Source organism: Cervus elaphus, chromosome 2 (genome assembly GCF_910594005.1).
Source record: "Cervus elaphus chromosome 2, mCerEla1.1, whole genome shotgun sequence".
In the NCBI taxonomy this organism is placed as follows: domain Eukaryota; kingdom Metazoa; phylum Chordata; class Mammalia; order Artiodactyla; family Cervidae; genus Cervus; species Cervus elaphus.
The window spans coordinates 6,479,870-6,499,265 of NC_057816.1; the positions used below are offsets into that span (position 1 = coordinate 6,479,870).

The 19,396-nt window shown below is 53.3% G+C and overlaps 1 protein-coding gene across 2 annotated transcripts; it reads right to left on the bottom strand.

Moving 5' to 3' along the window:
• Positions 1-613: 613 nt before the first annotated feature.
• Positions 614-17,164, bottom strand: NPAS4 (neuronal PAS domain protein 4). 2 transcript variants are annotated; one of them, XM_043926141.1, is made up of 9 exons: positions 15,660-17,164; positions 5,910-6,294; positions 5,051-5,202; positions 4,768-4,870; positions 4,383-4,656; positions 4,089-4,198; positions 3,604-3,739; positions 2,071-3,488; positions 614-1,365 (listed from the first exon to the last, which is right to left on the bottom strand). In XM_043926141.1, exons 2-9 carry the CDS (start codon positions 6,082-6,084, stop codon positions 1,337-1,339), a joined length of 2,397 nt encoding a protein of 798 aa, XP_043782076.1. In that variant the 5' UTR covers positions 6,085-6,294; positions 15,660-17,164; the 3' UTR covers positions 614-1,336. The 2 variants fall into 2 exon arrangements, with proteins under 2 accessions (XP_043782076.1, XP_043782085.1); XM_043926150.1 differs by lacking the exons at positions 4,089-4,198; positions 5,051-5,202; positions 5,910-6,294; positions 15,660-17,164 and having other exon boundaries at positions 4,768-4,869.
• Between the last annotated feature and the right edge of the window lie 2,232 nt (positions 17,165-19,396).

Consider the following 19,396-nt stretch of genomic DNA (forward strand, 5'->3'; position numbering starts at 1 on the left):
TTACCTCTGATCCTCAATTTCTCCATTAATGAAATGGTGCTTATACACCTGTCCACAGGCTTGATTGTAATGAATAAGTGATGCAAAAGTGTCAGCTGAAAGCCGCATGCAGGGATAACAGAAGTGGTTATCATCTCCAGTGAGAAGATTTGGGGACTTAAATCCAGAGAACTTGCTTGCCTGTAGGGCCAGGCTGAAGAAAGAAACTCATGTCCTGAAACGTCACACTCATGTCCAGGAAAATGCCAAGCTGAATCCCCTAACCACCCCAGGCCTTTCTGCCCCCTCCCACACTGGGAGAACTGCAAGCCTGGAGCAGAGACAAGACTCCAATACCTTCTAGCACTGGACGCCAAAGCATCCTGAAGCTAAGTCGTAGCATTTATCTTGACTCCCAGCTCTTAGCACAGGACCACACATAGAACGCTTAGGTGTTGCATGAATGAATGAATGAATGAGTAAATGAATGAATGAGTACAGGAGTGAAAAAAGAAATGCCAGGGCTGTCAGCACATCTAAAGTTTCCCTCCTGACCCCCAGGCTCCTATCGGGGCCTCTCAGACTTCTTGAATCCCCACTCTACCCTTTTCACAGAAGAGCGCGACACCAGGGGTACCAAAAAGGCAAACTGGACTTTATTATAAAGTTGGCTACAAAGTCACCGCAGCACCACGAGGTGGCCACCTGGGCAGGCCCAGGCAGTCGGGCAGCCGGGTGAGTCCCGCACCAGGTACACGCACTCGCGCAAGCACACGTGTGACGCCGGCAGGTCTGCCTTCCTCCATCGGAAAGGAACGTAGCGTCTCTTCGCGCCCCCCACCCCAGGCGCGGGGCGCAAAAGTCACAAGAAGGGCCGCCAGGGCGGCAGAGTCCATCGGAATTGAAATCCCGTTACTGGTGTGTAGAGAATTCTACGTGGGTGTCAAGAGCCCCTCAGGGCACAGGCTGGCCCGGGTGGGCACTGCCTTTCCCCCACCAAGACCCAGGGGTGACTTGGCCCCCAGGAGTGGAGAACTGGCCCAGGCCCATGGGGCAGTGCGGGGCGGGGGAAGTGAGACTCCCCCATTCTCCGCTTGAAATCCCATTCAAGGAAACTCACTACGAGTGAATACAGATTGAAATGGAAACTGGGATCGTTTGACGTCTCTAAATTTTAAAAAGAAGCTCCCCTCCCTTGTCCTCCCACCTCCCCCCCCCAAATCCTGCAGGGCCTGGGGAATCAGATCTATCCCCCTCTGGCCCCCAGAATCCCCCCAACAATCCCGGGGGGGTGGAGAACGGCTCCACGTCTTGATGACAATATGCCATACTTGACGACGTTAAGTCACAGACTTATTCAAAACGTTGGTTCCCCTCCACTTCCATCTGCAGAGAGAGAGAGAGAGAGAGACGTACCATCAGTTAGGCTTATTAGGAGAGACAGGCTGAGGGTGTGATGTACCATTGGCACATGGGATGGGCTTCAAATACGCTGGTCCAATGACTGATCCACCAGAGGATCGGCAGATAAAGGAGCAGTTTGGATGAATGGAGTGAAGCTATGGCTGTGGTTTTAGAAAGGATGGAGACATAGCAAGGACTCTCTCCTGGGGCCAAGGGCTGAGTCCCATTGTCTTTCTCAAACTCCTGTCAAGTCTCACTCTGTATTCCCTTTAGGGGACAATGAATACTGGCACAGACCTCTAATCCTTTGTCCATCAATTTGTTGTGTAACCCTAAGCAAATTTCTTTAACTCTGGGACCTTGATTATCTTCATTTGTAAAATGAGTTGGGATAGCAGACCTAGGTCCCTCATAGAGTTAGGAAGCGCAAACTATTATTCAAGATTCTTTTGTATTTTATCCCGCACCTTAACCTCTGCCCTCAAGGCCTACTTATCCAGAACTTCCATATTATTTTCCATTAGTACTTGCTCTACACAGCAAGTGACGTTATCCTAACAACTAGAATAATAAATATCTCACTAATAAAACTGAGGCACAGAGAGGGGAATTTACTTGTTTAGTTCTACCCAGCACCTTGTTGGCAAGACAGGAACTTGAGTTCTTGAACATTTTGACTGGACTCACCTTTATGGAAGCTGTCTTGAACTTGGCTCTGGAGTTGATGCAACTCATCAGGAAACCCATCGTAGGGGAATGCTGAGACACCTGTCTCAAAGGCGGTTTCATATGTGGCCAGGTCCTCCAGGAAGCTGCGGTCTTCTGGGGACAGGTTGTTGCAAGGCGATGGGGCCCCTCTTGGGACCGCTGCCTCGGGATCCTCAGACTCCCACTCCCCATTGGGGTCTGGGGTAGAGAGATCCATGAAGATGTCTTCCACGGGCGTCTCTTCCAGGAACAGATCAGGGTCAGTCAGGAAATCCAGATCCTGGCATTTCCAGGGTTTCAGTTCCAGACTGAGCACAGGGGGACCAGCCCCCGACAGGGAAAGGTTAGAGTCCAGGGGCTCCAGCCCCCCGAGTGGTTCCAGCCCACCCGTGCCAGCCTCAGCTGAGAAGGGTCGGTCCATGCCCTGAGCCAACTGGCTGATCTGCTGAATGAGACGGTCTATCTCGCTCTGTTCCTTCTCAGAATAGTGGAAAAAACTCTGCTTGACTGGCGAGGCCTCGGGTGTAAGCAGGCCTTCGGGCACCAGGGGGACATCCACAGAGAGGGGACCCCGGAGCTGGGCTAGGGCCAAGAGTGTGCAATCCCCATTACCAGGGCTGCTAGGACTTGGGGGCAACTTCTCATAGAGAAAACTGCATCCCTCCTGGGCGAAGTAAGTCTTGCTGGAATTGGGGCTCAGTTGTTCTGGGAAAGTTTGCCTGGGGCTGTTCAGGTGTGCTTGGAATGATGTGCTGGGAGAAGTTAGCTGCTCCTGGGCAGGGCTGCTCAGCGGCTCTGGGAAGGTGGCAGTGCTGGGAAGCAGCTGGTCTGGGAAGGTGGAGGTGCAAGGATCTTCATAGCTTCTGGCTGAGGTTTCAGTCAGTTGTCCTTGTAGTGGGCTAGTCAGTGGATCTGGGAAAGTTGCACTGTTGGGCGTCAACTGATCAGAGAAGGTCACGGTGCTTGGAGTCAGCTGTTCTTGTAGAGAGCTGGACGGAGCGGGCATGTGGGTCTGGAAGGGCTCGTGGAGGCTGAAGAGGAAGGCACAGCCTCCTGGTTGGTGGGGCGTGTACGGTGGAGTGCACACAAGGTCCTTGCTCAGGTCTGCTTGGAGAGAAGGCTGAGGGCCTGACGGGAATGTCAGGTAACTGAAGCCAAGGTCTTTGGGCGGTCGGGGAAGCTCTTCTGATGTTGAGACAGCACCTAGCTCAGGAACACTGGGGAAACTGGTGCTTCTGGGAGGCCCCATGGTGAAGAGTGGATTAGGGCTGGAGCACTGCTCCTGGGAGAGAATGTTCTCCGGGAATGAGGACAACATGGTCGGGGTGCCCAGGACATAGGCTGCCTGGGTTTCTTCAGAGTTCAACTGCTGGCGGAGGCTCCAGGCCTCCATGTCACTGGAGAGGAAAGAAGAGGCAGCTGGTAAGGGTTTGGTGTCCATTCCCAGAATTCTCTGACTTGTACCTCTTCCTCCACCTCGGCCGCCTCCCAGGCCCCTGCCTTGCAGCTCACCTGATGGGGTAGTTATTGGCGGTAACGGGGCCCTCTGGGCCTTCTGAATATAAAAGGCAGTAAATCCACGCCCAGCCTCCAGGCTTAGCCAGCAGTCTCACCACCATCTCCGCCTGAATATCTCCACTCTCAGCCACTGAGGGGAAAGAGGAGATGCAGAGTTAGAAGAGCCATCAGACAGCACCACCCAAACTCCCCACTTGCTGACTGGCCTCTCCACTGAACTGGGGTATCCATAACACCCTCTTTTCTGACCACCCTCACCTGCGCCATTCAACTCCCCATTTTGACGTCACCACTCGGAGTCCCCTAGTTCTGATTCTATTTTCACCCTGACTCTTTATGCTAGTGCTCACCCTATGGCATTCAAAACTGTGAGCTTCTGATATCTCCCCAACTTCAGTCTTGGTCACAGCCCTTCTTGGTCAGGCTTCCCATGCCCTTCCCCACTCCCTGTCTTTTCCTCAGCCTCTCTGGACACTCACACAAGCGGTAGTGTTGAGCAGAAGCGTGGCCCAGGTCCTCAGGGTGTAGCAGTCCATACCATGATTTACAGAGCAGCTCACTGCGCTCAAAGCCCAGGTAGATTAGGACACTGGGAAGGTGAAAAGGATGAGATCAGCTTTCTGTTTTCCCTGCTTGATACCCAGGCATCTCCCTCCCCCACCCCCAGGTCTTCTACACCCTTAGATTTCACTCTCCCTGCCCCTGACTCCAGAAGCTAGGGTCCCCTCATTCTGACCTGCTTTTCCTCTGGGGTCTGAATACTCTGGGCTTACCTCTCTGAGATATCCAGAAGGGCCAGGTCCTTAGCATGACGACTCTGGAACATGGCCAGGAAGAGTGAGGCTGGGCCAGGACCAGGGCCAGGGCCAGGGCCAGGGCGGGGTCTTGTCTCCAGTGGGGCGCAGAAAGCTGTGAACACAGGATTTCCTGCCCAATAGGCCCCAGGTGGGTGAGCATGGAATCGACCTCGAATAAGCACCAGTTTGTTGCCTGCACTCTGGCGCCTGAGGGACTTGGAGGTGTTGAAGCGACAGCGGAAGAGGCGATCTGGGTGAGTAAAAAGAAAAACTAGTGAGAGGGTGAATGGCTGAGAGACAAAAATGGGAAGGAGCAGGGCAGCAGGATGGATATTGAATTGAGAAAGAAGGGTGTTCTCACCAGTATCCAGGGCAGACGGCAGGGCGAGTTGCTGGCGCACAGTTAGGTGGTCAGCTGGATCAATGATGTCGTAGATACTGTCACCCTGGGCAACCAGGTCCACCTGGAGAAAAGTAAAGGAGAGATGAACATTAGTGAAGGCAACAAAAGCCGATCTTTGGCACAGAGCATCTTGTAGGGTATAACTCCCCCTCCCCAGTAATTCTCAGACTCTCAGAAGGGGAAAACTCATCGTGTCCCCATCTGCACTGCAGTCCGAGCTAAAAGGATCCTCAGCACTCACCATGGAGTGGCCCAGATGCTCGCTCACACTCTCAGACAGATATAGCAGCTTCCCCTCTGCTGTGAACACAAGCAGAAATCCAGGTAGTGCTGCCACTATGTCTTCAAGCTCTTGAGCTGAGAGAAGCCCTGTGGAGCCCGCCAGAGGAGTGCCTGCAGAGTGAGAAGATAGAGTGAATCAGGAGTAAGACTGGGAAGCAAAACAGACGTGAGAGACTTTTGGATCGAGTTTCTCATGGACCTGCTTCTGCACACACCTGTTGACCTACTGCCCACAGCTCTTGCGCTGGGAACCTGTTGCTGGATCTCTCCAACTAGCGAGCCCTTCGACTTCTAAGTCGGGGTTGAGGGTTTGGCGGGTCTGTATTTCAGGACCACGGACAGCGCTCTAATGCCAACCAAACATTCAGCACCGCGGGCAGCGCCTTGCAACCCGGCGATGCTGTCAGCACCATGGACAGCGCTTCACCGGCTGCAGATGAGCCCTTCCACGATAGCGAACAGCGGCTGTGCTTCCCCAGGCTTTGCTTGCTCAGTCCCTGCAACTTCCCAAGCTCCCTTCCCCTGGCTCCCGGAGTGCTTCCGCGCCGGTGAGGACTGGGACCATTCTGTCCTGGCTCTCCTGCTCCCGTAAGTCTGGCTCTAGGGACACTATCCAGGCTCTCTAACATTTATTCAGTACTAAGGTGAGGTTTGGACAGAACTCAGGAGGCAAAGTAGCAAGTCCTGAGTTCTCCAAGTTCCTTCTCACCCTCAGCTCGCAGACACGCTTCCCTAGACCCGCGGCAGTCCCAGCGGGTTCCCTCAGCTTCCCTCTCCCTGAAGCTTCCCAGCTCGAGTCTCAGCCCCGGTTTGCTCACCTCCAGCGAAGAAGACGCCCTTGCGAGTGTAGATGCAGGCAAGACTCATAATGTGCAGGTAGGACAGCCGGACCTTGTCCGCTTCGGCCAGCGGCAGCAGCTCCTTGAGGTTCCGGATCTCAGCGTTGATCTGGTCGCGGCGCGCCTTGGAGGCGCCCTTGGTGGAGCGGTACATGACTAGCGGCTGCAGAGCTCCAGCTCGGGCGCTCCGAACACCTGCGTTTCTGTCCCGACGCACCGGTGGCTTCCTCCTCCTTGCTTTCCCGTCTCTCGCTCAGGCTCTTTCTCTCTCTGTCTCTCCTCTCCTGGGCTCCGCTCGGTTGCGCTGCCCCTTTCGCCTGCCTGGTTCCGCCTTATATAGCTCCCGTCAGGCGTGGGGGGCTCGCTTTAGAGAAAGGGGGGGGCGGGAGGCTGGGCTAAGCAAGCTGCAGCGGGAGCGGCTGGCTGAGGTAGGGGGGAGCGCGCTCCTCCTCCCTCCCAGGCTTCCGACGTCATCCCGTGACGTAGAGCGAGAGCGGGAGGGGTGCCGGGGGGGGGGGAGGAGGGGGGGAAACGGAGGCTGCAGAGGGGGGCCACGGCTGGCAGCAGCTCAGCCCAAAGGCAGGCGCTGCTTTAGAAAGGCCTGAAAGGGGGTGCAGGGACCCAGGTGTCCGAGTGTATTCTGCTGAAGGGCCAGGGCCAGGGTTGAGGCTATCTGAAGCCCCTGGCAGGAGAGTCTGAAGAGGGCGGGGGGGCGGGGAAGGAGTGTGCTGGTCTGACAACGATTTTTCTAAGGAGGTAAGGGAATGGAGAAGAGCTGAGCGGTACTCAAATTCCCCCTCCTATTTGCCAAGGGTCGAGTTCGTCTGGGGCAGGGGTGGGGGCGGGGAAGGATCTTTCTTGGCCTCTGTAGGATAGGCCACAGCCAGGGTTTCTCTCTAGGGATGACTCAGTCTGGGATTCCCTTAGTCACTTTCAAAGAGCAAATCTCCTCCCCCTCCTTTCCAAACCCGAGGCTTGGTGATTTCGCACGGGGGTGGGGCGGGTCTCATGGGGGTCTAAGTCTCTGGAATGGATGGGGAAAGGGTCCTGAGGTCCTGAGGGGTAGGAACCAGCTTAATTTGGCCTTGGTTCTATTTTCCCACAGTCAGGAATAGGAACACCTACACCAACGCAGCAGCCTGCAGTGACTCTCCGTTTCTCTGTCAACTAATTAACCTCAACCACCGATGGGAGAAACTGAGGCAGGGTCCCAGGGCCTGGTGAGGATCTGGGTTTTTCCCTTCCCCCACTGCCACCCCCAAGAGCCAGCGGCTCCCCTCTCCCCGCCCAGATTGCAATCCCCAGTCTCCCCGCGGGCCGGGGGCGGGGGCGGGACCGGGGGAATCCCAGCTCCATATTAGGACAGGAATCCTCCGGCGGCAGCCGCTGCGGCGGCGGCGGGCGGGGCCTGACTGCCTCCGCACGGCTCCCGAGGGCTCCCCCCTGCCTTCAGCTGGGAGGATGGGGAAGCAGCAGAGACGCGAGGGGACCGTGCCAGACCCTCTGCGCGATCCATGCACATACCAGAGACCCCTTTACTCGGGCAGGTTGTCCATGTTCCTCTCCAACCCCTTCTCAGTCATCGGCGGTAGGATTCCTCGTTCTCTCCTTCTTCAGCTCTCCATATCCTAACCCCTCGCTCCCAGATAGTTTCTTATCTCACTGCCTGCTTGGTGGTCTATCTTAGCTTTACGTGCCCTCTACTCCTCAAACGTTCCCCTTCTGCTCTCTCCAGTCTCTCTTCTTTGTCAACTTTCTCTCCCGCATCATGTTGCTTTTGCCTTATCTCCCTCTTTTCAGCACTCATGGGGTTTGAAGGGTGCCTTTGTTTCCCCCAAACAAAGGAGAAGGAAATGTGCTAGGGGACGTTTTGTCTGAAATTGAATTCTGTGGGATAGGAGTGTATGTGAAATCACTTGAGGGACTGGGGATGTGGTCACTTAAAATTTGGGGAGAGGGGGGGAAGGGATTGGCCTGATTATAGAAAGTCCCAGAGGAAGCATGGAGGTAAATTTTAACACCAAGGGGTCTTCACTCTTCATGGAAAAGGGTGGTGGCATGAGAGGTAGAGTGGGAGGAGGAGACCCAGGTGAGAAGAAGGCTGTCATAGAAGCAGGTCTCTGGGGCCCCCATCCTGACCTCTGTGCATTTTGGCAGAGGTGGGGGCTATCCACATCAACCATCCTGTATTCAGTGGCACAAATGAGATGGAGGGAAGGGGTGTGACTGTCTGTCTGCCTGCTACTATCTCTAACCCTATTTATCTGGGTGACAGAAAAAAGGTTCCTTCAGAAAGCAGGTCTCCTCCACTTTCATCTCTGTCTGACCGCTGAGGTACCACACACCCCTAGATCAAGCTTCTATTTGGACAAGCCCTTAAAGATCTCCTGAAGTAGGAAATGGCAACCCATTCAGTATTTTTGCCTGGAAAATCCCATGGACAGAAGCGCCTGATGGGCTACAGTCCATGGGGTCACAAAGAGTGGGATGTGTACACACCACCATTTATCTTTGGACCCCGTTCTTGTATGAGAATCCCGGGTAGGGTTCCTGTTTCCTCCACTCACTGGTCCTCTATCCCTGACTGAGAGACATTCTTATTGTTCCTCTCCATGCCGAGAGGTATCTATTGGTTGGGTCCTGCTGGTCTCCACAAGCAGAGCAGACCCGCGGTGAAAGAATGGCGCACTCACCGCTGTCCATGGTTCTGAATCATCACCAGCTATGTCACATGGACCATGGATGGGTCTGCCTGGGACGTTAGAGTTTGAGTCCATACAGACTTCACAGTGAGGCCCCAGCTGGCTGTCCCCGTCTCCTCTGAGAATGAATAAAGGAGTAGATTGTAGCGGGGCGGGGGGGGGGGGTGTAAGAGATTTCTGAACCGTAGGAATGAAGTAAATGGGGAGGGAACTGAACCTGAAAAGAGCTCTTGGATTTTTCCAGAATGGACTGGAGGTGGGGTCAGGGGAGGAACTCTGAAAGAGAAGGGCCTAGAAAGGGACAAGGGAGGGTGCATAGAAGGGCTCATCCTAGTTCGCCCACTCTGAGTCAAGTTGAGAAGCTCTGTATGCCCCAATGTCTTCTCTCCCCAGGCCAACTCCCACTCCCTTTGCCTCCCACCTCCGTAAAACTATTTTTAACTGTGAAGAACCAAAAATAGCTTGGCAGCAGCTTCAGGCCGTGGGAGAGGAGCTATTTATATCACCAGTGATGATTCCAAAATAGCAAGCAGGAGGAGGGGGGCGGCTGGCATGCTAGAGAGCTCCTGGCTGCTGCTAAAAATACTGGCAGTGTGAGTCATCCTGGCCTGGCTGAGTCACCCCACTCCCTCCCCAAGCAGCAGGCAGCAGCAACAGAACAGGCTAAGAATTGGAAGTCTGAGATGGGGGAGGTATCAGAGCCCATTGACTATAGGAAAGTGGGCAAGGGAGTGAATTGAGAGAGGGGCTTTGGGGGAAGTTTGTAGAAGGAATAAAAGGAGCAGGAGCCACCCACCTGAACCGTGTGTGAGCCCGCAGCATCTCCAGCTATGCACTGCTGCTTAGTGATGCTTGGGCAATTGAGGGGAGGGAGCCAGGCTGTGAGAATGTGCATGTGTGTCTGTCTGTCCTTTTGACTGTGACTGTATTTGTAGGTTTCTGTGTGCCTGTTTGCATGTGTCTTTGTAGCTGTGTTTCTGTAGACCTTTTAATCTGTGCATTTGCTTATGTCTGCATCTATGTCTGTCTTTATTAAAAGTGTCTATGACTTCCTGGGTTCTACACAGTTCTATATTTGTGCCTATATGTATTTATATGTTTGCAGCTTTCTGTGTGCCTCCTTGCCCATGTTTGTGTCCACCTGAGGTGACTCTATGCCTTTCTCTCTCAGCATCTGATGATGTGTGTGGGTTTACATGCATCCCTAGCCTCAGTGCACCTTCTGTTGCTCAGATGTCACTTGTTGGGCTCTTTAACCATTTATACCTTAATCACCTCTCTCCACCTAGCACCTTCCCTTCTCTCCAGCCCTTGGGACCCCAACCATTTGTGAAGGTCTCTGTTGCATGCATTCTCTAGCTAAAAGGTGGAGGAAAGGAGCCCCATATGACCTCTCCCTTTTCTCTTGAACCATCCTGAATCGTCCCTGGCCTGCAGGAGTAAGTGGTTTTGCATCACTCCATATTTGGGGAACTGAGGGAAGAGAAGGGCTTTCTTTAGTTCTAAAAAAAAAAATTTCTGGTGTGGGCACAGGCATGCGCAGCATGCACACACACACACAACTGAAAGAGAGAATGAGAGAGAGAAAAAAAATATCAAGGTCCCTTCTTTACTGAGACAAGCTCGCATCTGTTGCCATGGCAACCCCACCCACTCCTTCCCCGAAAAATCACCAAGAAGAGGTGATGGCATCGAGGAGGGATTGGTTGGTTTTTTTCTTTATTATTTTTTCCGAAAAAGGGCTTTTTATAGCAAGAACAGGCCGTGAGATCCCTTGCCCATGTCTTATATGGCTTTATTGGGGACCTGGGGGGGGACATCACCCCTCAGCTTCTATCAGAGAGGAGAAGGTATAGCTTTTCCAGAGATACCAAGGAGGGTGACCTCCTGGGAGGGAGATGGAGGGTGAATGAGGAGTCTGTTTCTTTAAAATAGTATGGAGGCTCCCGGTTAAAGCTGCTCTTCTAGAGACTCGGGGCAAGGATCTTGACAGAGGACTGTCAAAATGTATCCTGTCTGACTGTGGACAAATGTGTCTAAAAGAAGGATAGAGAGAGATGGGGGGAGAGAGAGAATATATGAATGCATGAATGAGTGAATGAATGAGTCACTGGATGGGTCCTCAGAACAAATGACAAAATGCCAAAGGTTGCGAGCTATCAATGGTGGTCAGGCCAGACAGGTAGACAAGATGGCTCAAGAGAGACCCATTATGGCGAATGGTGTTGCTGCGACTCACCGCCAGACCACAGGTGTGCCTACTTGACTTGGACCCCAAGGAAACTGGGGACATAGCTGAACAGCATAGGGGAGAACTGAAGCTCATCTTTCCAAAATCTAGTTCCAGCCCGAGTCTCAAATGCATCCTCTAAAGCCTGGCCACCAGCCACTGCAGCCACATCACTTTCTTGAGTGAACTGTAGCCTCCTGCCAAATGACTGGATGGTGGAAAGAAGGGATTCCTCGTTTCCTCCTGCTCTTGGCTTGCTGCATAAACGGGGTCACTTGGGACTGGAGGCTGGAAAGCCAGACCAAGAATCTGATTTTAGAGAGAAACACCTCCTCCCTTCCAGCCAGCTGCCACCATCCTCAACAGGCAAGGGCATGGCCTGAGGAGGGGGTTAGCTCTACTTGACATGTTAGAATAAAGACATGAAAAGAGTTCGGATTTGCTCTGACCTGTTAGATCTGTTCTCAGGACAAATCCAGTTGGTATTCCTATACTCACTTCATAGACTGTCAAACTGAGCCTCAGAGACAATGATTTACTCAAGGCACACAGCAAGTTATTGGGAAAGCTGGGTCTTAACCCCAGCTCTTGTCCCCAAGTCCAGGCTCTTTCTCTCACACCTTGGAGTAGAGCGGAGGTCTATCTGACCTGCATGCCAAATCTAACTCACTGAGTGCTTTTGCAAATAAAGTTTTATTAACACACAATCACTTGTTTACGTATTGTCTTTGGCTGTCTTCACCCTACAATGGCAGAGTCGAACAGTTGCAACAGAGACCACGTGGCCTGAAAACCTAACATATTTACTAACTGACTCTTAACAGAAAAAATACTTTCTTTTGGAGTAGAGGATGAATTCACACTAGGAATATCTTTGCTTGCCCCTCTCTCTCTCACCTAGAAGCTCTCTGGGCCCAGGGCGTACTATAATGCCATTTCATCTCCTTTCACTCTTCTAAATGCTACAGGGCAGTAGTGTCTCTGTACTCCTTAAGAGTGAAGAGATTGGGAAGCCCTATGGGCTAGGTCCTTACTGGCTTCTAGTCCCTCTGTAGCTGTGTCAATGTAGCCTTCCCATGCAGGAGTGATGTTCCACATCTTATTCCCATGACAACATGAATTGGAGTTAGCAATGAAGAGTCAGGATACTCCATCCCATCCTAACCCAACCACAGCCTCAGGACAGCATTTTGGGTGGCGATTAATGTATTAGCAGGAAGACAGAATGTGCTGGTGGGAGGGAAATGACAGGCCTGTGGAGTCTCGGGCCTCCTAGAGCCTCCAGCCTCCATTCTTCCAGGGGAAGAATCTCTATACACTTTCTTAGAGAGATTTAGTAACTTGTGCAGAGTCAGACAGCTATGAAATAAAATGAGATAAATCCAGAATTCAAACCCAAATTTCCTGATTTCTACTTCTTTCCAGTTTCAACTAGGTTGTTCTTTTGAATCCATGAGTTTGAAATCATGTGAAGATGAACAGCCTCCCAAGTGCCTCCCCCATCCTGGGTCTAGAGTCCACCTCTCTGCAGTGAAAACATAATCCTTGTGTAGAGCTGGTTTGTGCAAAGGCTGCCTCTTAGCAGGCTGTTTTCTTTCTCTTAAGGTCCTTTTATTATGTTATCACTCCCCCAATTCTACTTGCCTAGGGAAGCATTCAGAACATTTCGTCTATTTATGGTTATGAAATCAACAAATCTCATGGGAAGAGGGTACACGCTGGCACCCACCCACTGAGATGGTCAGAGCCAGGTGAGTGGGCTGAGGTGAGGGGGAGGGAACCATGGGGTGGGTGGGAGGCAGAGGGTGTAGCTCAGGTGGGAAAAGATGCAGCTTTCCAAGGCAAGGGCCTGAAAGCAGAGCCGAGAAAAGAGGGCACAAGCAATGCAGTGAGGAGCATGTCAGACCAGCCATGTTCCAAGTTGAGAAGATCCATCAACTAAAACTACTCTTTTGATGCAGAGAAGGGACGCTATACTCCCCCAAGCAGCAAGGGGGAGACAGGAGTGCAGGATGTCTGCCTTGCCCTCACAGAGCTGGAGCTCCTCCCCCCTCCTCCGTGGGGGACAGACAGACCCTCCACACATTCATGCATTAGTTCAGCCCAGTTTCAGGACCCTCTCCATCACCGCTTTCCAGCTGGCAAACTCCTCCTTGTCCTCGTGTCCTTTGGTTGGGTCCAGGGCCCCTCTTCAATGCCCATCATGACTCTCTCTCTCACCAACATCTGTGCTTGGTCTCCGTATTCTCAGCCTCCAGCATGGGGTCCAGCCCACAGCAGTGCCTCAGGTACGTCATTCATTCATGCACACACATCTTAGGGCTGAGTTTGTGCCCAAGCTCCGTTTAGGCACTGGCGTGCAATGGTTTAGAAACACAGTCTTGGTCTTCACTCATGGAGCATCCAGGTTGGTGAGAAAGTGAGAACTCAGTCAAGCCATATAGGTGGAAAGACTGCTGTGAAGGAGGCATGCAGGGTGTTTGGGAAGAGCAAGATGAGGGATGACTGAGCCTGGGAGTCTGGGGTGGCTTTCCAGAGGAGGTGTGATTAGGCTGAGTTGCCAGGTCTCAGGTGACTGGCTGACCAGGTTCTGCTGTGCTGAGTGGGTGGGGTGGGGTGGGCAGACTGCAGCATCACAGGACGCTTAGAGGGACAAGTGGCGTTCAGCCACCCGAGCCACAAAGAAGCCAAAAAAGAAGCCATGTGTGTGTATGGGGCCATGTGTATGTATGCACAGCGTGAAGGGGCCAGGGGACAGCTGCTGTTAAGGGCAGCTGATCCCCACTTTGACTAGGAAGTTTGACTCCCGGGGCAGGACTAAGATGAAATGGCTCAGTCTTGAGCAGAGGGGTCTGTGGGCAAAAGGCCAATAAATTTTCTGTGGAAACGCACGTGAGTGGGAGGGAGCCTGAGGCTCAGAGAGGCAGGAGAGGGTGGAGGCCAGGAGGCAGGCTCTGGAGTGAGACAGCCACTCGGAGTCCTGGCTCCTCCACATTGGGCAAATGAATCAACCTCTTGTGCCTCAGTTTACCCATCTGTCAAATGGGGATGTGAGAATAGTAGCATCTACCTCAAAGGATGATGAGAAAATGAAATGAGTTAAATCATTAAAGCACTTGGAATCATGCCTGGCATACAAAAGGGGCACGATCAGTGTTGAAGGATGGAATCTCAGTCACTGTTCGCTTCATGAACATAAGATTTGAACAAGGTTCTGGAGAGACAGCAGGACTGGTTCTGGAGGTAGCACATGCCCTGTCACTGCGAGTGTGGGGACAGGGCCCGGACACGCACTGGATTTTCACAGCCTTGGCTTGGCTGGGTCTGAGAGCACAGCCTGGGGTGGGGCAGGCTGGGGGCTGCAACAGTTTCAAAGAGAAGGAGCGGAGATGACAGCTGGAGGCCCAGCGAGGTCTAGGGAGGCACACAAAGTCCTCCCGGGGCTCCAGCTGGTCCCAGTGCGCTCCCACCCGGGCTGGCCCCTGCGCGGTTCACGGACCGAGGCCCTGACTGTGCTCAGCTGCCAGGCTCTCCCTGCCATTTTCCTGGAAGCCGACCTGACTGTGTCCTTCCCCAGCTTAAGGTCCTGGTGGCTGCCGTCTCCCCCTGTTACTAAAGGTCTCCTGGGCCTCTCACCTCTTCTCCCCACAGAGGGCTAGGCCACTGTAGGCTCCAGGTTCAAGGGTTTCCTTGTTATCATCTCATGCATCTCGTAAAATGAGAGTTTATGGATGCGACACTTACCTAGGCCTTATATACCTAATCATGCATTAGCTCATTCACACACACCTCACAGGGGCCCAGTGACACCTAGGCTATTGTTATTTCCACTGGAACCCAGGCTCAGCAGAGAGGAAGTCTGCAGGGAGTGTCCCAAGGAGTCTCAGGAGAGACTGACGGGATTCAAGGCTGGGGTGACCGTGGAAGAGCAGCAGGCCTGGGCCCGGGCCAGTGACGGAAGAGAAGCCCCAGGAGCAACCAAGAGACCAAAAGCAGAAAGAATGATGACACCCACCCCCTGGGAACCTGGAACTGCAGGGGGTTGGTCAAACCATGGCAAGAAGCGGGTAGCAGCAGTTATGCTCTATTGACAGAGAAGTTTCTAGAACCAGGAAGAGATGAGCCCTAGATGAATGGGGAGGAGGCACCAGGAAGCTTTAGGAGAAAGGACCACCTTGTTGAGGGGAAGGCTCCTGACTCACCCAGTGCAGACAAGGGTGGGCTGGAGGAGCCTTCTCCAAGGATTCGAAGGTCTGGGGGATGACCTGGAGGTGGGCTCAGTGTAGATGTCAGTGGATCATGTTTGATGCAGGGGAAAGAGTCCTGGACAGGAGGGTCTGGAGACATGGATTCTGGCCCTAGCTCTGTCACCAGCCTACTGGGGAGTTATGTAAGGCCCATCATTTCCCCTGTTTGCAAAATGACAGGTGAGTGGTTTGGACCCCTTGGCTTGGAAGGGCCTTCCCACCTCTAGCACTTTGAGCATCTCTGGGCCCAGGGCCCAGCTGGCCAGTGCCTCTCTGGGTCTACAAGTCCAATGCTGCTGCCCTGAGACCCAGCTTCAGGTGGGAATGAGCCCACGTGCCCAGGGCCAGGGTCTGAGTGGACCTGATGTCTCCCAGAGGACCGAGTCCTCAGCCCTGGATGATCAGGGCCATGCTGGGCCTGCAGACCTGGCCCCTTGTGGATATAGGGGGGCAAGGGAGGTGGAGCCAAGTACTGGTATGGTTCTCCTTCAAACCCAATCCACCAGGGGCAATTCTCACAGGTCTGTGCCAAGAGCACCAGGGGACTCACCGTTGGGGGATCCGATAGATTCCAAGGGGTATAAAACAGACCCCAGGTCATCCTCGGGCAGTCAGCACAGCCTGTAGTTGAAGCAACTACTAGTTCTGGTATTGTTTAGCTTCGGTCTGACGGGAGGAAGAAAGCCCTCCTAGAAATGTCCCACAGACCATCACAGAGAGCGTCCACAGCCTGGCAAGGGACCCCTCTTAGAGGATCCCAGACTCACAACTGAAGTGGGGGCCCCTCAGAGATCATCCACCTGGAGTGACTCAGGCCTCACGCAGAGAACAAAGTAGCTCAAGTGACACAGCCCATCCTTAGTAGCGGGGCAGCCTGAGCCAGGAACCTGAGTCACAGCACAATGACCTTCCGAGCACCTCTCAAAGGCTGGTCTCTGAGATCAAGATGGAGAGAGAGAGCCTGGGCCAGGATGCAGGGTTCTGGGTCTTAGTCTCAACAACGCACTGACTTGCTGTGTGACCTTGGCAGATAACATCTCTTGGAGGGCTGCCTCAGTTTCCCCTTCTGTGCACTGAAGGTGTGGCCCTGACAATGGATGCCCCTTGGAAGAACGATTCAAGTCCAGAGTTACCGTCTCCAGAATATGAACCTCTCTCCTTTGCCAGACTTGGTGCCCACTGTTGGGCTGGATCATACCCACCTTTGGGTCCCCAGCCCTGGTCCAGAGTAGGGGCCCAGAGATGTCTGGAACCTACACAGTTCCATGCATACTTGGGCATGGTCAAGTACTTCACAGCTGTCTTCAGTGAGTCCTGGTCAAACACCCCTGCAGGTGTTGCAGAGAGAACACAGGCATCATCAGGATTGGGTGGGAGGAGTTCAAAGAGCTGGGTCCACTGGTGACCCGGCCAGAGCCTGCAGGCGACGCCTCCACCCAGAAGCCATAAGCAGTATGGAGAAGGTCAGGCTCCAGAAAGTTCCAGAGAGCTGGTGGGTTTCCAGAAGCTTCTGATGGCAGCAGATGTTTGTAAGCAGCCACCTGGTTGTTTGGTCATGGAGTCCACGGGATCCAGAAGCTTGTCCAAAATAATCATCAATCCAGAAAGCCTACCTAGGTCTGGACTCTGCCGGGAAAACGAAGCAGCTGGTGCACTGCTGTGAGAGGTGTCTGTCCCCTCGGTGGGTACAGGGCAGGAACTGGAGACTGGCACACTGTGCCGGCTGTTTTCAACATTAAGCCCCGGGGGAACGAGTTTGGCTAGGAAGTCAGCATCCCTCGGCTCTGGCCCATGTCATCCAGGAACGTGCCATGTGACCTTGGGCAGGTCCCTACGCTTCTTTGGGCCTATTTCTCTTTCAGTTTAATGAGAGGGTTGGAGAAACTGCTGAGGGTCCTTCCAGCTAGGATCCTAACCTGACCTCAGGCTGTCCCCAAAGGAGAAAAAGACTGAGGCAGGCAGCTGGAGGGAGCATGGGTCTTCAGAGACCCAGGGTGGCCCAGCCAGCAGCGAAGTCCTCACCTGGCATTTTCACTCAGTGGCCTTGTCCAGAGAGGATCCCCAAACGCTCTAGGCCTGGCGTTTTGTTTCCTTCCAAGGCTCCTATGGAAGGAGAGTCTGTCTGTTGGAGGGAGATGGTGGGGTGGGGGGGGCGCGGCGGGAGGGGAGGAGGCAAGGGCAGGCCCGCCTTTCTCCAAGGTTGGAATGTCCCCAAAGTGGGTGGAGGGCGCTAAGATTGGGGAGGGTGTGGGGCAGGCCCCGGAGGCTTCCCGGGCCCGGGCCCCGGGGCTTGTGGCTCGGGGGCGGGGGCAGCTCTCGGGCTCTGGCTGAGCCGCCGCTCCGCCGGTTGCCTTTAAAAGGCGCCAGCGCGCGCGCATCAGCAGAAGGGCTGCGGCTCTCTTCCAAAATAGGCAAGAACTGGGAGGCCGCTAGAGATGAGCTGCAAGCATCGCAGACGTCACCCGGGGCCTCCCTCCCCACCGCCTGCATCAGGTCTCCATGGCAACGGCGTGCCGCGGCCGCAGATGAATGAGCTACAGCGAAGAAGGGAGGAGCGCGCTCGCTGGTCTCTCAGGCGTCCAGGCGGAGAAACTGCGCCAGGAAAGGGGTTGTAGACCCGGAGCGGGGAGGAAGGGGGCGCCCTCGTATTCAAAAGAACTCCAAGACCCATTCATTCCCTACTGATTCTACTATGTCTTGGGAACGCGGGCGCTACTCAGTCCATTCAGGGACCCCGATCCTTTGGTTCAGACGTCCTAGCCTCCCAGGGTTCCCCTTTACCCTCATCTACCCTCTCACTCCGTCACCTCTCTTCTGCGCCCCAAACTGCGGAAAATCGGACATCGTGTGGCTTACCGCCACCGCGTGGCGGGTAATGTCGCTGCGTCTGGCGTGCTGTGGCTGGGATCTCGCCGTCTATGTCGTCCTCTGCCGTTTGTGAGCGGGAAGAGCATGAAAGATCTCAGTCTTCAAGACCTCAGTGAAGCCACTATAGAGAACACCATGGAGTCACTATGGAGAATAGTATGGAGACTTCTTTAAAAACTAGGAATAAGATTACCATACGACCCAGAAATCTCACTACTGGGCTATACCCTGAGAATTGCGATTCTGAAAGACACATGTACCCCATGTTCATTGCAGCATTATTTACAATAGCCAGGACACGGAAGCAACCTAGATGTCCATCAACAGATGAGTGGATAAAGAAGTTGTAGTACATATATGCGAGGGAATATTGCTCAGTCATAAAAGCAATGAATTCGAGTCAGTCCTAGCGAGGTGGATGAAGCTAGAGCCTGTTATACAGAGTGAAGTAGATCAGAAGAGGAAAACAGATATCATATATTAACACATATACATGGAATCTAGAAAAATGGTACTGATGAACCTATTTGCAGGGCAGGAATAGAGACTCAGACATAGAGAACAGCCGGGGAAGGAGAGAGTGGGACAAATTGAACGAGTAGCATTGAAACATGCATTACCATATGTAAAACAGATGAAGTGAAGTGAAAGTCACTCAGTCATGTCCAACTCTTTGTGACCCATGGACTATACAGCCCATGGAATTCTCCAGGCCAGAATACTGGAGTGGGTAGCCTTTCTTTTCTCCAGGGGATCTTCCCAACCCAGGGATTGAACCCAGGTCTCCTGCATGGCAGGTGGATTCTTTACCAGCTGAGCCACAAAAAAGTGAAAGTGTTAGTCGCTGGGTCATGCCCGACTCTTTGCGATCCCATGGATTGCAGCCCACCAGGCTCATCTGTCCATGGGATTTTCCAGGCAAGGATACTGGAGTGGGTAGCCATTTCCTTCTCCAGGGGATCTTCCCGACCCAGGGATCGAACCCAGGTCTCCTACACTGCAGGCAGATTCTTTACTGACTGAGCTACTGGGAAGCCCCAAAATGGATAGCCAGTGGGAACTCACTGTGTGACACAGCGGGCTCAACCCACGCTCGGTGACAACCTGGAGAGGTGGGATGAAGTGGGAGGTGAGAGAGAGATTCAAGAAGGACGGAATATATGTCTACCTATGGCTGATTCATGTTGATGGCAGAAACCAACACAACATTGTAAAGCAATTATCCTCCGGTAAGAATAAATTAAAAAATAATTAACCATGGAAGAAAGCATGGTAGAGTGATGATCCAGAAGGAAATAAAAGCTTAAATTCAACACCCCCCCCCCAAATAAGACCTCAATGAACAATGGAGGTCGCCATTATCTTCATTACCTCCACCATAGTTTGGTCTTAGGTCAAACAACAGCGACGGAACACAGC

Excerpts from the sequence above, each read along its gene's own strand:
- NPAS4 (XM_043926141.1), bottom strand. The coding sequence starts at position 6,084 with ATGTACCGCTCCACCAAGGGCGCCTCCAAGGCGCGCCGCGACCAGATC. Across the intron at positions 4,657-4,767 it reads GCCGTCTGCCCTGGATACTG|ATCGCCTCTTCCGCTGTCGC; the intron begins GTGAGAACACCC and ends TTACTCACCCAG. Across the intron at positions 3,489-3,603 it reads GCCAATAACTACCCCATCAG|TGACATGGAGGCCTGGAGCC; the intron begins GTGAGCTGCAAG and ends TTTCCTCTCCAG.